General features: G+C 37.3%; 1 protein-coding gene across 1 annotated transcript in view; it reads left to right on the top strand.

Annotated features, from left to right (window-relative positions):
- LOC149547676 (pectate lyase 1-like) overlaps window positions 1-14,674 on the top strand; it is a 53,831-nt gene extending 39,157 nt beyond the window's left edge. The window contains 1 exon segment of the mRNA XM_089794171.1: window positions 14,319-14,674. Within this exon segment, the coding sequence (XP_089650297.1) occupies window positions 14,319-14,674 (356 nt within the window).
- Window positions 14,675-16,099: the final 1,425 nt, after the last annotated feature.

Genomic DNA, 16,099 nt, shown 5'->3' with positions numbered 1-16,099 from the left:
ATCCTGTGCTGGAGTGTGCACAAGATTTGCATGCTGCTGACATGGGAGACACTTTCTAACAAAGTCACAGGAGTCTTCTTCAATCGTAGGCCAATAGTAGCCTGCTCTAAGGATTTGTCACGCTAGGACAATACCACTCGTGTGGGCACCGTAAAGTCTAGAGTGTACTTCTTTTAACACCATCACGACCTCGTTTTGGTCTAAACATCGAGAGAGAGTATCGTGATAACCCCGATGATATAGGGTATTGGCTATGATAACATAGCGGGATGATTTTTGGATGAGGTTTTGGCATTGGGTACGTGTGAGGTGAGGGGAGATGATACCATCTTTAAGGTAACCGTGAATCTCATGGTACTAAGGGGATTGGGGACCAACCAAGATACAAACATAGTTTGAGTCATCATTTGCATAGGCAAGTGTGAGGAGTTGCTCAACTAAAAACTCATACTGCATAACAACTTGGGGAATTTCCAAGAGTGAGCCGATAGTAGCCATAGAGTTTGCTACTTTGTTCTGTATTCGAGGCACTTGTGTAAACTAAAGCTTTGTAAAATGCTGGGTTAGCTGATCAACTAGCTCTTTGTAGGGTAATAGCTTTTCATCTTTGGTTTGATATTCATTTAGGGCTTGCTTGATGATGAGCTAAGAATCGCCAAAGATTTGTAACTTAGTGATGTTCCATTCTACAACTATCTTTAATCCTGCTACGAGAGCCTCATATTTAGCTATATTGTTGGTGCTAGGGAATTGTAGCTTGAAGGCTTTTGGAATGTAATCTCCTTGAGGTGTGACCAACAATATTCTTGCCCCTAATCCATGAGATGTATATGAGCCATGAAAATAAAGTTTCCATGGGGGTTGTTCTTCAATTAGACAAATATGCTGATTTGGAAATTTTGTGATCAAAGGATATGTATCTACTAGATGCACATCAGCTAGGTGATCCGCTATAGCTTGCCCTTTGATTTCCTTTCTCTCTACATACTGGATGTCAAATTTGCTAAGGAGCATAACCCATTTGGCCAAACGGCCTGTAAGTGTTGTTCTGGAGAGCATATACTTGAGAGGGTCGATCTTGGAGACTAGTTGGATGGTATGACTTAGCATGTAGTGGCGAAGCTTTTGAGTTGAGAAAACAACTACCAAACAAGCTTTTTCTATAGGAGTATAATTGAGTTCATAACCAACTAGGGTTCTACTGATGTAGTAGATGGCTCTTTCTCTGCTGTAGTCATCGAGCTGTGCTAGAAGTGCCCCTAGAGTAGCAAGCATTGCTGATATGTACAAGATAAGGGGATGACCAGGAACTGGTGGAACTAAGATAGGGGGATTCATGAGATACTACCTGAGATGATTGAAGCTGCATTGACATAAAGGATCCCACTTGAAGTTTTCATCCTTCTTCAGTAAGTGTGCAAATGGCATACACTTATCTGCAAGCTGGGAGATGAAGCGTCGAATGGATTGAAGCTTTCCTTGAAGAGTGTGAAGCTATCACAGTGTCTGGGGAGGAGGCATGTCTAAGATAGCCTTGACCTTCTTGGGGTTGATCTCTATACCTAGTTTAGAGACTATAAAGCCTAGAAGCTTGCCAGATGTGACCCCAAAGACACACTTCTTGGGATTCATCATGAGATGATATTTGGCTAACCTATCAAAGACTTTCTCCATGTCAGCAAGATGATCCATGAAGGTATGAGGTTTGACCAAGATATCATCCACATAATCCTCCAAAATGCTATGGATGAGATCATGAAAAATGGCTATCATAGCTCTTTGATAGGTAGCCCCAACATTCTTTAGGCCAAAAGGAATCATGTTGTAGCAAAAGGTTCCCCAAGGGGTAGTGAATGCTATCTTATGCTGATCCATTTCTGCAATCTTGATTTGATTATACCCAAAAAATCCATCCAGGAGGGACAAAATTTCATGTCCAGCTGTAAGGTCGACAATCATATCTATGTTGGGCAAGGGAAAATCATCTTTTGGACAAGCTTTGTTAAGATCTTTGAAATCAGTGCAGATTCTAATGTCACCGGAAGGTTTAGTGACAGGGACCATGTTGGAGATCCACTCTAAGTAGTCGATAGGTCGAATAACCTTAGCAGCTAACATTCTTTCTAATTCAGCTTTTACCAGTAATGCCACCTTGGGGTGCATTTTTCTAAGCTTTTTTCTGACGGGCTTGATCTTTGGATCGACTACAAGATGATGAACTACAAGCTTTGGATCAAGTCTTGGCATGTCCTGATATGACCATGCAAATTGGCCAATGTTCTCTCTTAAGACCTCAAAGAGGAGATCAGCTTGGTCTTGTGATAGGGATGCAACAATGTGAACAAGTTTGGGGATCTCTGAAGAACCAATGTTGACTTCTCGAGTATCCTCAATTAGAATAGAAGACACCTCTGGTCGATTATCTTGAGGAGGCAATGCTAAATCTTCATGTTCTGCTTGTGGCTCTAGATTTTCTTGCTGAGGGGTTCTCTTTGCTGCCATAGCTAGTCTTAGATTCACCTTAGTTCCAGTTTTGGATGTATCGGAAATAGGTTGGGGATTTTCTCCAAAATACCCCTTGGGATATAGCTTATAGATATAGGTAGAATCTGGCTTTGTTTTCTTATGAGGAGTTTTGGCTCCCATGAATCTTAGAAGTTCTTGCTCTGATGTGAACTCATCAATGTGTATGACGCTTGGTTGGTCCCAATCTATGAGTTGTGGATGGGCGAGTGGTAGGTCAATGAGGTGGATGGATAGTTCTTGGAGAATAGAGTCTCTGAGGGAGATTTGGTCTAGGATATCATCGTAGGCTCTCTTTTCAACTTCCTCAAGAATGTCTTCAATTTTGACAAGGTTGTGGTGAATGTTCAAAAAAGCCTGACCATCCATATTGGTGCCCTCAATTGTGGGTATGCCAAAGCAAAGACCTGACTTCGATTCCCACTTGTGTGCATCGATGGGACACTGCATGCCTCTTTCTTCTAGTCCTAGACTACCACCTTGATAGTTCCATTTGTCAGTGATGAGATTATGTTCTTGGGGATACTTTTGGCTAAAGTGATCAAGGTGTGCCTGATTTCTTTGAGGTGCATCCTTATGTAACTAATTGTTGATATCTAGAGTGAGCTCCTCATGAAGAGGGATTTTTGAGGATACAAAGGTTGTTGGGCCAAACTATTTGTATCGAGGAGGTGGAATCTCCTTAGCTTTGTGATATGTCAATCGTCCATGGGCATGTGGATCAAGTGGGAGTGCCTTGACAACAAATGCATCTAATAGACTATACTCTCCATAGCCTTTGTTATTGATCTTCATGGTAGATAAGGTGGAGGCGAGGATGGTTTCTGGGTCATTACAAGTGTGGGATGAGCTGGCGATGGCTGTGCCAGTATCAATTCTAGGGCAATGGTTCGTATATGAGGCTTCAACCACATTGCAGTAAGCAAAGGGTTCTGGATCAGCATGGATGGTTACCTCAGTGCCCTAATGCAAAAATTTGACGCATTGATGGTAAGTGGATGGAACGACTTTCATGGCATGAATCCATGGGTGATCGAGGAGGATGTTAAATGGTAGGTTTAGATCAATAACATGGCAGAGTGTCTCTTGGATGACTGGCCCAACCTTGATTGGTAGCAAAATAGTTCCTTCTATGGTTCTTTCCAAGTTGTCATAAGCTTTGATGGTGATAACCTCACTGATGATATTTGCCTTTGTATGCCCAGCTTGTTTTATGAATTTTAGGGTGCAAATATTCAAGGCTGATCCATTATCTATCATTACTCTTTTCATGGAAAAATTGGATACCATGATGGCTATGCAAAGTGGAAGGGTGTGATTTGGCTCGACCACGGGTATGTTGGTGGGTTTGAAAGATAGGGCACATCAGGAGGATAGGTGTCCAACAAGATTATGAAAAATTAGTAGCATTGATATTTGAAGGGACACAAGATTCTATAAGGGCACTATCAAGGATGTTCTTGTACACAGGACTAGTGCAAAGAAGGTTTAAAATGGAGATTTGGGCTGGTATGTTCCCAAGGTGTTCCAAGATATTGTACTGGCTTTTTGATGGAGCTGATGGTGCTGGTGAAACGGGTGGGCCTGTGATGTTAAATCGTGCTCTTTGAGTGGTGAATGCACACTCATTACTTGGTTCTTGGATATTGATAACATTGACAAAAGGATCTTTCTCAGATATACAACCTATGAGGCTACCATAGTCTATATAGGATGAAGTGTGGTCATTGTTCTTCCCATGCTATTGGTTTGGCTGGTGGTTGTTGGTATTGTTGTTGTTGGCTTGGATAGGTGCTTCTCCAGGATTTTGGTTGTTGTGAGGAGGAAAAGCATTTTGATATATCTATAAGCCTGCATTGGGAGAGGTTTGGGCACCAACGGTGATTTCTTTGCAATCAATGAGGTCCTGCACATAATCTTTCAGTTTCATGCATCTGAGGGTAGTGTGACCTTTTACCCTATGAAATTTGTAGTCCTCATTGTCTTTGTACCATGTAGCTTTGGATTGGCTTGGGTCAATTTTCTGGGTAGGAGGAAATTTGATGAGGTTTTCCTTGACTAATTTCTCAAAAATGACATCCAAAAGTTCACTAAGGGGTGTATAATTTCTAAGTGCAGGTTGGAATCTGGACTTTTGCCTTGCAGCTACATTGATGGCATTAGCTTGATTGCTAGACCCTTGAAAGTTGGGTCTTGGATTGTGGTTTTGATAGCTTTGGTTATTTTGTTGTTGGTAGTTGATAGCTTGTTGATTGTTTGATTGATATGGTGGGTTAGACTAATTTTGGGAAGGACCAACACTATTCACATGTCTGGTGTCAGTGACGCCATCTGTTGCAACATGCTTGTTTTTGTTCCAATACCTAGACTTGTCATTAGAATGTGATTGATTTTGGTTGGCTTCCTTGTAAATCTTGACCACACCATCTTTAATGAGTCCTTTCTCAAGGATCATTTATTTCTCTTTGATGTCTTTGTAGGTCTGCAAATAGTTCATGGTCATGTGGTGAGCCAAGCTAGGATGGGCATTATCAATAAACATTTTCACCAAATGGCGCTTTGGCAAGGTGCAAGATATGTGGGTGGTAAGGGTTTTCCATCTTTGCAGATATTTAGGAAGGCTTTCTCCACCTTTTTGCTTAGTGTGGACAAGATCAACTACTGATAGCTCTGTTTCAACAAGATGGGCATATTGGGCTACAAATGCCTTAGATAATTCAGCAAAAATTTTAATTGTGCCATATGGTATTCTATAAAACCATTCAAGAGCTGGTCCGACCAAGCTTTTGGGAAAGAGATGCAAGAGGAAGACATCATCGTATGCCACTTCTTAGCAGTGCATGTAAAATTCTTTGATATGTGTGATAGGGTCTCCTTTTCCTCTAAATTTGTCAAATTTGGGTGTCTCAAAATGCTTGGGAAATGGTGTCATGGTAATGGATCTTTCAAATGGGTAAGGGCACACATTCTCAAACTTGAAGGTTTTTGGATCATTTCCCTCTTGGATGTTTTTCAAAGCTGTCTTTATGGCTTCCCATTCTGCATTAATGGGTGATGGCTGGGGTGCCCCCAATGTAGGAGTGCCCTGAGGTAGGTATGTGCTAGATAGGGCAATGGAATATGGATGGCTTTGAGGTATGGGCTGGTAGGGATTGTACATGGCTTGGGAAACTAAATGGTGGATGATGGGTTGCTGAGGTGGAGGTGGCACATATTGCTGCATATGTTGTGAGGCTTGCTGCTGATATTGGATTTGAGGTTGGGATTCAGGAACATAAGCTGGCTATGGGATAAATGGATTGCTTTGTGGAGGTAAGGTATAAGATGAGTGTGAAGCTTGGGGAAAGGATCGGGGAGCTTGTGGAACTTGACTTTGGATTTGAGGAGTTTGACCAATATATGTGTGTTGTGCCCCTATTTGGGAAGGTGTCTGCATGGCAAAAGAGGCCAAGTAATTGGTGGTTGGTGGTGGTGGATTTCCTCCTAGAAGTGGCATAGAAAAATAGTTTGTAATAGGAGGTAATGGATTTTTTGGTGGTGGAGGTGGTGGGAATTTAAAGCTTGGGAATGGAATTGATGGGGTTTGATAGCTTGGTGGCTGGATTTGAAAGCTTGGTAAAGTGGTGGCAGGAGCTTGGGTCACTTGAGAGCTTGGCAGAACATTGGTAGTAGCTTGTTGGGTGTGATAGCTTTGTGGAGTGAAGGTAGTAGCTTGTGAATTTGTGGCTGATGGCACTGAGCTCTAAGGACCTAGTGTAAATGATGGAATTGTGTTCTGAGTAGAGGTAAATAGGCTAGGGGTGATAAAAGGTTGATAACTTGGCCCCATGGGTGGCATCCTAGTTGTATATTATTGCGGTTGGCCAAAGATGCTAGCACTGATTTGGGAGATGGGTGGATTTGGAAGGCTGGGTTGGGCGGCAGTAACAACAACAATGAAGGGAATGAATGATGAGGTGTTTTGGGCAAAGGGGGTTTGGGGTGAAGTGGTATGGACCAATGGTGGAGTGGTGGTGGCTGGATTGGCTTGTGGAAAGGAGATTTCAACTTGAGTGGAGGCTGTTATGTTTGGGTTTGTTGGATCATATGGGGTGGGTTGAGGCTCTTCTTTTGGCATATATTGAGGATAATTTGAATCATAAGAGCCTATGGGTGGTGGGAGTTGTCCAAACAATGGGTGAGATGGCTCTGATAGGGGAGGAGGTCTTCCAAAGTTGAAGGCTCCAATGTTGTCCCTTCAAAAGTTAGCCATGATTCTTTCCTTGTTTTTGTCTATAATGGCATTCACCAATACTACATTTCCTAGTTGGTTCATGAAAGCTTCAATGTTAGTAGGTGATGGTATGGTGTTCTCTGGGTTGAAGGATGGTTGAGTGCTCAAGGGGAGTGATGCTGTTGGATCCAAATGATAGGGCTCCATTGTTTCCTTCTTCTTCTTGCCTAAGCAAGTGACGGGTGGCATGAAAAATGCAGAATGTTTCCTAGGTATGAGATGTAACAATGCTAATGGAGGCAAAAGAGGAAGGCTTTTCTATGCAAATGATTTCCTAGGTTGAGGCAAAGCTATATGAAAAAAACTAAGGAGGATTGGGTTGAGGATTCTACCTTCAAAGATATGTTGCCAAAGCATGAAAGGTCTACTTTCCTATGTGCAAGCTTGGTGGTGATTGTGTCAACTTAAGGATAGACTGATGATCCTTTAGGAAGAACACAAGATTGACCACTTGTGGATCCCAACCTTTAGCTCAAGGTGATGAGGGATGACAAGTGATAAAGCTAGATTACCCTAGACAAAGCTCTGTCAAAGGGATAACCTTGGTGAGATTGATGGATTTGGAAGTTTTTAGGAATGGCAAACTTTTGGCAGGGTGACAACAATTTTGAAGGCTTGGATGTGAGGTTTTGATTGCTGGCTAGATGGTTTGGTTCTAAATGAGATGAATGAGCTAAAATTTTTTAAGGGGATGACTAAGGATGGCTAGCTTACCTACAAAGATGACTCTAATGCAAAAGTGAAGCTTATGCAAGAAGATGTGGAGAAACAAGGGGGTCTAATCATAGAAATCATGACTAGTTGGTAAGGCATAAGCATTGTTAACACCTGGATGTTGGTTAAATTGGATGGTGTGATCTAACCAGGCATCTTGAAGGGCTTTGTCAACAGCTTTGTCCTCTACTTTGTGGAATTTGGCAATTTGAGGGCTTGGTGTTAGTTCCTTTCTCTTGGCTGAAAGTTGTTGGTATGCCTGAGATGGCTTGAGTTTAACTTTGTGAAACTTCTATTTGGGTTTGGGTTGCTCTAACATCAATTCCTGAATCTGCTTAGCTTTGAGAGATCTTGGTTGTTTTTCTTCAACTTATTCAACTTTTGGAATAGGTAGTGACTACGCTAAGTGTGCCCTAAGCTAGGATTGACCAAGTTTGGCAAACATGCATTCAATAAGTAAAAGACCAAGCAATAGATAGAAACAACTAGATAGAAGTTTTGATTCCCAGAATGTGATTCTTGTGCCAAGAAGTGTGTATGTTTTACAAATTTTTTGATCACTCACTTCAAACACATTAACATCTTAGATGGTTGTCTACAATACTGACAATTGGTTTAGCTAGGGAGTCCTCAATATACCTAAGGTACGTGAGGCCCAAATTCGTAGATGGAACCAAAAAGATGTCACACAGCCGAGAGGAGCAGTAACCCACTTCTCCTCTTTCACTTCTCAAGGGTATAAAGTTCCTTGAGGCTTAGCCCAAGTGACAACATCTTGATTCTAAGAGAGGTGTCTTTGGATTCACCTCCCGATCTTTATACTCCGCCGGAACACTGGAGTTGAGGTCATCTCAAGGGGTGATGAAATCCCCAAGAAGGCCTCCTAAAAAGAGAAACAAGGTTTTGGGTCCTAATCTTATGCACCCAAGATGGCCTCAAAAGATGACAAGGGGAGATAAGACTTGGATGACCTTGAGCTAAAAAACACGCTTGTTCCTTTTCCAACTGACTCTTATGCGTGTTGATCTAGACTTTGCAAGCACTCATGTTTAAGAGACAATGTTCAATTCCAACTTTGAAATGTGCCAAAAAAGAAAAATTGATCAAAGAATGAATACAAGAAGAAGAGTTAGGGTCAACAAAAAAGTAAACCCGTGCGCCCGAAGGCCCTCCACGTCAAGTATCGATTAATTTCCTTTAAAGCATTAAAGAGTTGGTGTGATTTTGTTTTAAGCCCAAAACAAAGATGTGTGAATCTCGATTGTCAAGCGCATGCCCAGAGGCCCTCCATGTCAATAGTTGTTCAATTTTAGTGCCCAAACTTGAAGTGTGATCGATTTAATCTAGAGTTTTGGTCATTTAAGAATTTTGATAAAGTTAAAGCAAACGTTCAAAAACCAAGTCAGTGAGTTAGATTGTGGAACATTTAACACCTTTTTCAAGTAGACCCATCCCCATAAATGGCACTGAGATTGCAACCAATGGTTGAATTGATGGGTGATTAGAAAAGAGGTGAGTCCAAGGAACTACTCAAATTAATTTTTGCAAATTTGTATTTAACTTAACGAGGTTTCTTAAATGTCCAAAAATCAAACTTTGCCTAAATTGCATGTGGAAAAGAGATTTGTTTTGTTCAATTTTAAAAGCTCCAAATGAAGTCTTTGATATTGCAATGGTTAATTGACCTTTTGCATTCAAGATTGGATTTGTTGTTTTAATCATGCATTTATAAAACAAACAAACTTGATTTTAATCCATGGCACTCAAGAGTGATTTTAGCAACATGCATTCAAAGACAAGTGATTAAAAATTCAAGTTTTTTTTTCTTTAAGTATTCAATATTGAGATTTTGTGTGTTGTTTTAAGAACTTTGAAGTTCTTTGTTTTAACCTTAGATCATTCAAGATTGTTTTTGGACTCAAAAGTGAAAATGACTCTTTGGACTTTGCTTTTCATTCAAGATTTTGTGTTCTAATTTGCATGTTTTAAGCCAAAAACTGATATTCCTAGATTGTTTTGATGCATGAAAACCTAAGAAACATTCAAGATTTTGCAACAAGACATTTGTTTGGAACAAATAACAAAGCTTTTAGGACAATTTTTGGCAACCATTTAGGACTCTTAGTTTTCATGAGATTTTTAAAAGAACTTTAAAATATTTGCAAATGAGGTTCATTTTATCCTTGATTGATGCTTTGAGTTTGATTTAGATTTTAGTGTGCACTTAGTGTTGATTTTGAACCTTTTGAAATGGAAACTTGAAGTTCTTTTTAAATTCCCAAAAATGAAGTGTTCCTAACTTTGCATGAAAGCATCTAAAACCTTGATGTTGCAAGGATACAAATGATTGCATTGGTTTAGTTTCACTTGTTAAAAGATTTTTTCTTTTTTGCAAATTTTTAATTTTTTAATGGATTTAAGTATGATTTGGGGGTTCATTTTAAGCACTAAAAAGAAGTGTGTATGATTTTTCTTCCTTAAAAAAAAAATGGCCAAGATCTCCCACAAGAAGAAGAAGAAGAAGTAGATGGAATAAAAAGAATATAGACAAGAAGAGGAAGAAGAATTCCAAGTGCTTTGTCCACCTATAAGCTTGAAAAATTTGCAAATACTATGAGATAGACTATGAGTTCCTTTGTCTTCTTCATGTTAATGTGGACCTACAAAACCAATTTATACAATCCTGCCAATCACAAAAAGAAGCAAAATTAGCTAAAATTCACAAATGACATATAAAACTTGACTAAAAAAGCTAATGAAGATGACCCATGCGGGGTCCCACTGGGTGTGCCAAAATGTAGATGAGCAATGTTAGTATGCTAATAGAAACCAAATTTAAATAAAGCTTCTACAAACTAAACAAAATTCATAAACTTCAAGATAGACTAAGATGAACTCTCAATTGAGAATATGAGCCATTAATGGACTCTCTCAATGAGAAGCTCTCTTGTTGAATGGCTTTGTCTAAATAGATAGGATGCATGCTCAAACTTATGCTTCAAAAAGGGCTTCAAATGGAGTTGGAATTTGGGTGTGAGTGTATGGTTTTGATATAAAATGGCTTCTTAAAATGGCATTATGACTTTACTTCATGGATTGTGTTGTTTTGCAAAGGGAAAGGATCCAATTTATAGGCAAGAGGCTTGAGGGATTGAGGGCTAAGATGCAAGGATGGGAAAAAGCTCATGGAGGGCTTAGATTGCATGAGAGGAGAGCACATGGATTGTGCTTTCTTATAGCCAAACAGGGAGTGACACATGTCATAGGGTGAGAGGATGGAGGAAAGGGGAAGGATGAGTCAACAAAGGAGGCTCAAGGGATAAAATCTTCATAAAGATCCTCAGAATGGCTTGTAAGAGCAATAAAAGGGCTTAGAAGAGTCATTTATGGCCTAGTGGGCTTCATAAAGTTTTATGGTTGGGATATTTTGAAGGAGATGATTGGAATTTCAACTTGGACTTGATTAGGAGGGTTTTAAGCTTGCTTAGGATTGTGAAAATGATTAGAGGATGGATTAGGATGGTTTAGGATTCGCTTAGGGATAGGCAAGTGGATGGCATTTAATGAGGGTGGGTGAAGGAGGAGATATTTGTCAACTTTGGCTTGGGTTAGTAAGTCTTAACCCATGTTTAGAGAACGTGACAAGGTTAGGAGGGGATTAGGATTAGGTTTAAAGACATCTTCTAGAAGAGTCTAGACTTTGGATGAGGATAAAGACTTTCTAGAATAGTCTAGAACTTCCTAGGATGAGGATGAAGACTTTCTAGAAGAGTCTAGAACTTCTTAGGATGAGGATAAATTAGATTTTTAGGAAATAAATAAAGTTTTATTTATTTCAAGGGTTTGGGTTGAGGAGATATCTACTAAAACTTTTTTAATAAACATGAGGATTAATATTTAATCTTAATTAAATATTTTGGGTTGGGATTAGGGGTAGGAAATGATGGGATTAGCCTTTAATCAAATTTAAAGAAGGATTAGAAGATTTTGGAAGAGGTTAGTGGTCTTAAGGAAATTGGCCAAGTTTTGGGCAAAAAATAATTTTTTTATTTATTTTGGGTGTTTTGGTCAATTTATTAATTAAATAGTTAATAAATAAGGAAATAATATTTAAATAAGATTTAAACATTTTTGGGAGGGACTCCTTAATTAAATATTTTTAATTAAGATAAAGGGATTTAATGGCATAAAAATAAATTAGTTAATTAAATAATTAATTAATTAATAAATGACGATGTCATCAAATTTTTTTTAGAAAATAAAAATACTTTATTTTCTAAAGGTTTTTAGGTGTCTACAATTAGATCTTGTATTATTGAAACTTTGGACACATTAAATGGTTCAAATATAGAATATTCAAGGTTGAACCCTAATCAGTATATTGATTGAGCATATAAAGGTCTAGTTCATACCATGTAGGGTTTAATCTGATGATCAATTTGGAGAATTATCCAGAACCCTACCAATCTACCCACATTAATATTCTATTTCTCGTTGTGATAATTTTGGTTTTGGGGCATTTGGGATTTTGTGTATCTTATTTTAAATACCTTGAGCACAACTGAATGCTTTTGCACTTATTAAAGCCATGTTAGCTACAGTACTAATTATTATAAAATCTTAATTTATACCTTATCAGTTTTGGTCAAATGATTATGCTTTGGAGTATTCCAACTGTTGTCAATCTACCTTTATAAGTTATAAGGATTTTTCAGAGCTCACACTTTTGCAATTCTGCCACAATTGAATGGACTACAAATAAAACCTCCAACTTTAATCAAAACCTTCCAATCTACCTACATCATGAGTTACCTATGATAATTTCACTTTTAAGCCATTCAGGCTTCTCGTATCTTGTGATAATTGTACATTGGACACAAGTAATTGGTGTAGTTACTCTTTTATTTTTGTTTTAGCCTAGCTAGCATGCTAAGGTGTAAAATCCCAAGTTTAATACCTTCAAAATTTCATTCTGATGATCACGCTTTCAAGTAGATCATCTCTTTCCAATCCTCCTACATTATGCAATAGCATTTACATATTGCTTTTGTCTAAGATAATGTTTTTTTTAGCTTTCTCGGATGTTACAATATTGTACTTCAGGTAGAATTAATTCTGTTGTCACTTTTTTTTGGGCTTGAGCCTAGCTAGCATGATAATATAACTTATAAACCCCAAATTTTACCATCTAGGTTTCAATTCAATCTAATAGCTTATATTGGTTTCTCAGCAAACTACATTATATAGACTTATTGTTAGAGTTTGTAGTTGCAATAGATATTTTCATACCTACAATGACTTCATCAACATATCGGTTGTATGGTAGCAATGTCTCTTTTCAGTGATGTTTGGTTTCTTCTCATGATCAAGCATTCTGAGATTGTGAAGATTCTCCAATACTGAGTTGTATTCTTTAAGTAGAGTTATGCCTCTTGAAGTCATTGAAGAGCTCTCAGCAATGGACTATAGGTCTTCTATCTATGTGTGTAATGAGCTCTGAGGTGACTTTTCATGGATGACTTTTTGGAACATGTGCTTAATGGATTGGAATAAATGCTTATTGGATTGGAATAAATGCTTTTTTTGCTGATTATGGCTGCAAAAATTGAGCTATCACTTATCTATTGTTGTTTAGTGTTATTAAAGCATATTCAACTTGCACAAACACCTTAGTATTATTAATGACTACTATATTCTATTGTTTCCTTACTATATCTTGAAGTTGGATCTTAATATATGCTTTCTTCCTCAAGATAGGCACTATTATTAAGCTGAGATTTAGCTCTATTAGTGGGTCATGCTCTTCTTTTGGTTTCATTTGAACTCTAATTATGTTATTGGATAAACCTGAGGTGCATGCTTTTTGTCAAGCAAGCCTATCCATTTTGCTAGATTGAACTAAAGCCTTTGTATCAAAAAATACTCAAATCTGGGCTCTAACCCTATTAAGGGAGAAATGAACGGTTATGGACTAGATTGACTTGCAACCCTTTTATTAGTCTACACTCCCAACCAAACTATAACCTTGTTATTGAGCAAGACTAAGCCATGTTATTTTTTTGTATTGAGAATATTTTGGGAGATGAGGTGGTTGGAGTGCCAAATAAGTGGGCCTTAATGGTAAGGAGGGTTAAGATGTGCTAAGTCTATGGATCTATTTTGGACCTTTGGTGATATATCTTTTCTACCATAATCTAAATCCTTGCAAAAATTTGAGTAGCTTTCATAACTTTATTTTATTTTTTAGGCGTAAAAATTGCATGCTAAAAACAATTTCAGCTTGCAAATATGAAGGAAGCATGTGTATTTTTATCAACAAATGTTTTCTTGATGACAAGATGTTTCAATGTTACAAACTAGTATAAGTAATGCATGTCTTAAATTTTCTAAATTTTGAATTATTAGGTTCCAACATCTCCACATATTTTTGTTCATCTTATTTCACCCATTATTAAATAGATAAAACATGAATCTTTTGGCATCTGTACATGAAAGATTTTGTCATTTTCTGAAAGTCCAATAGTTTGATGGTCCAATGTGCTAGAAAAATGAACTATTATAAATTTCTATTTTAGGATACATTGGTTTCTAAATGATAAATTCATAGATTAGCATATTGATTTGGGGCAAGTGTAGATATAGCCTCAAAATGTTTTCACCAATTTTAGTCAACCAGCACAATTTTACATGTGCCTAGTGATTGTAAGTGAAGTCTTTTGAACATTAAAATATCAAAATTTTATTGCATATAGAAGTAAAATATTGAGGCTATAATATATGTTTGACAAAATGCTTGTTAGCTAGATAGATAGTGGCCCTAGAACCCTTCGTGAAGGTTGTAAATAGAAGGAAACTCTATAGATTGTTTTTGAAGTGTCAGGAATGATTAATCTTTTTTCTTATTTGAGAGTTTCCTCATACAAGACAATTGATAGACGTGGGCATCGAATAAAGCTAGTGGGCAAGGGCTTCCAGTTAAAAGAGTGTGAACATATCATCATAAACAATTTAGAATTTGAAGGTGGCCGAGGGCCTAATGTTGATGGAATTCAAATAAAACCAAATTCACAATATATATGGATAGATTGCTGCAGCCTTAGTGATTATGATAACGAACTTATTGATATCACATGCCAAAGTACTGATATAACTATCTCAAGGTAAAGTAACATTTTTTTAGTTTGGTCTAATTCAAGTAGTGCTTTAAAGTGCTATCAGCTGCCATAGGACCTTGGAAATAACATATATATTAATAGTCTTAATTATGTAACAAGCATATATAACTGCATTTCTATTATGCCTCTAGTTAATTCATAGATGCTTATCTTGGAATGGACAAACCTATAACTAGATCTTTGTTTGAGAAAATATTTTCTCTTATCATGATCTAGCTTGCTTCCAATATACCCTAGGATATAATTTTTATTTAGACTTCTTACAATCGTAATTGATTCCTACTTTCAGTATCCTATATGCTATATGATGATTTGATGAGTATATAAAAAATAAGGCCTTATCCTCTAGCTTGGGTCTTGTTTGATTTTTTCTATCTAAAGCCAAGTTTCCCCATTTTACATTTGTTAGTCAATACATATTAATGGTTTAATACATTGATTATTGTGTAAAATCCAACTATTTACAAGTAAAAAAGAAAAATGTCACTATATTGTTTTTTCTTGATTGGAACATATCTTATTGGAATTTGGTTCTTTAATGGCCATCAGAACTTTTATCTTGTTCTATGCCTTCACATATATTTCACAAACTATGTTGAGAAATTTCATTTGAAATAACAAACAGATGGGATTGGCCTATAGCAACACCTTTCAAAACTAAACTAGAAGATGTGAAATTGGTGGCATGAAATTACTTGTGTTATTAGTTAGAATGATTTGCATTTCTTTTTCAAAGCACACCTTGACTTATAACATTAAATTAGAGTAGGTGATGGATTTTTGATTTTTGATTGATAGTTGGGTTTTCAAAGATTAATCTATTAACTTTTTTAGGGAAAAGTGGCAATTCTTTCTTTTTGAGATAACTAGTTTAGCTATTTGGGGTTGGGGTGGAGGGGGGAGGGTTTAATAGACTTCAGCAATGAATTGTTTGAAATCAAAAAGAAAACTTCACACTAATTTGTGCATTTGGCATATTGTTCTATTTTCTTAAAAACTATATACCTTTAGGACTACAACTATTCTTTGAGTTGAAACTATTTTTTAAACAATCAGTTCATCCCCTACTATTAATTTCTTTTGTATATGGTTCTTTCTCTCATGGGAGCTAACTCATCATTCCCATATTTACAAAGTAAACGATGTGACAAATTCTAAAATATGTTCTTATTATAGTTCTCATTAATATCTTAGATAAATGGCGAGTTTCTATTGGAAATATTCAGGATGAAATGTGTTACTGAGAGGGGAGGGGTGAATCAGTAACATATAAAATTTTATGCATTTTAACCATTTATCATTCATTCATCTAATCTACTGCATAAATGAAAGATCAATCATTCATAACACATGAACACAATGATTTGGTGACCCAAAAACCTTCCAATTAGAAAGTAAAACTGGGGTGGGGATG

Source organism: Cupressus sempervirens, chromosome 7 (genome assembly GCF_028749045.1).
Source record: "Cupressus sempervirens isolate cs-2001-9-10 chromosome 7, ASM2874904v1, whole genome shotgun sequence".
NCBI lineage: Eukaryota > Viridiplantae > Streptophyta > Pinopsida > Cupressales > Cupressaceae > Cupressus > Cupressus sempervirens.
The sequence above is the reverse complement of the archived record's forward strand: the minus strand, read 5'-3'. Positions and strand labels throughout refer to the sequence as shown.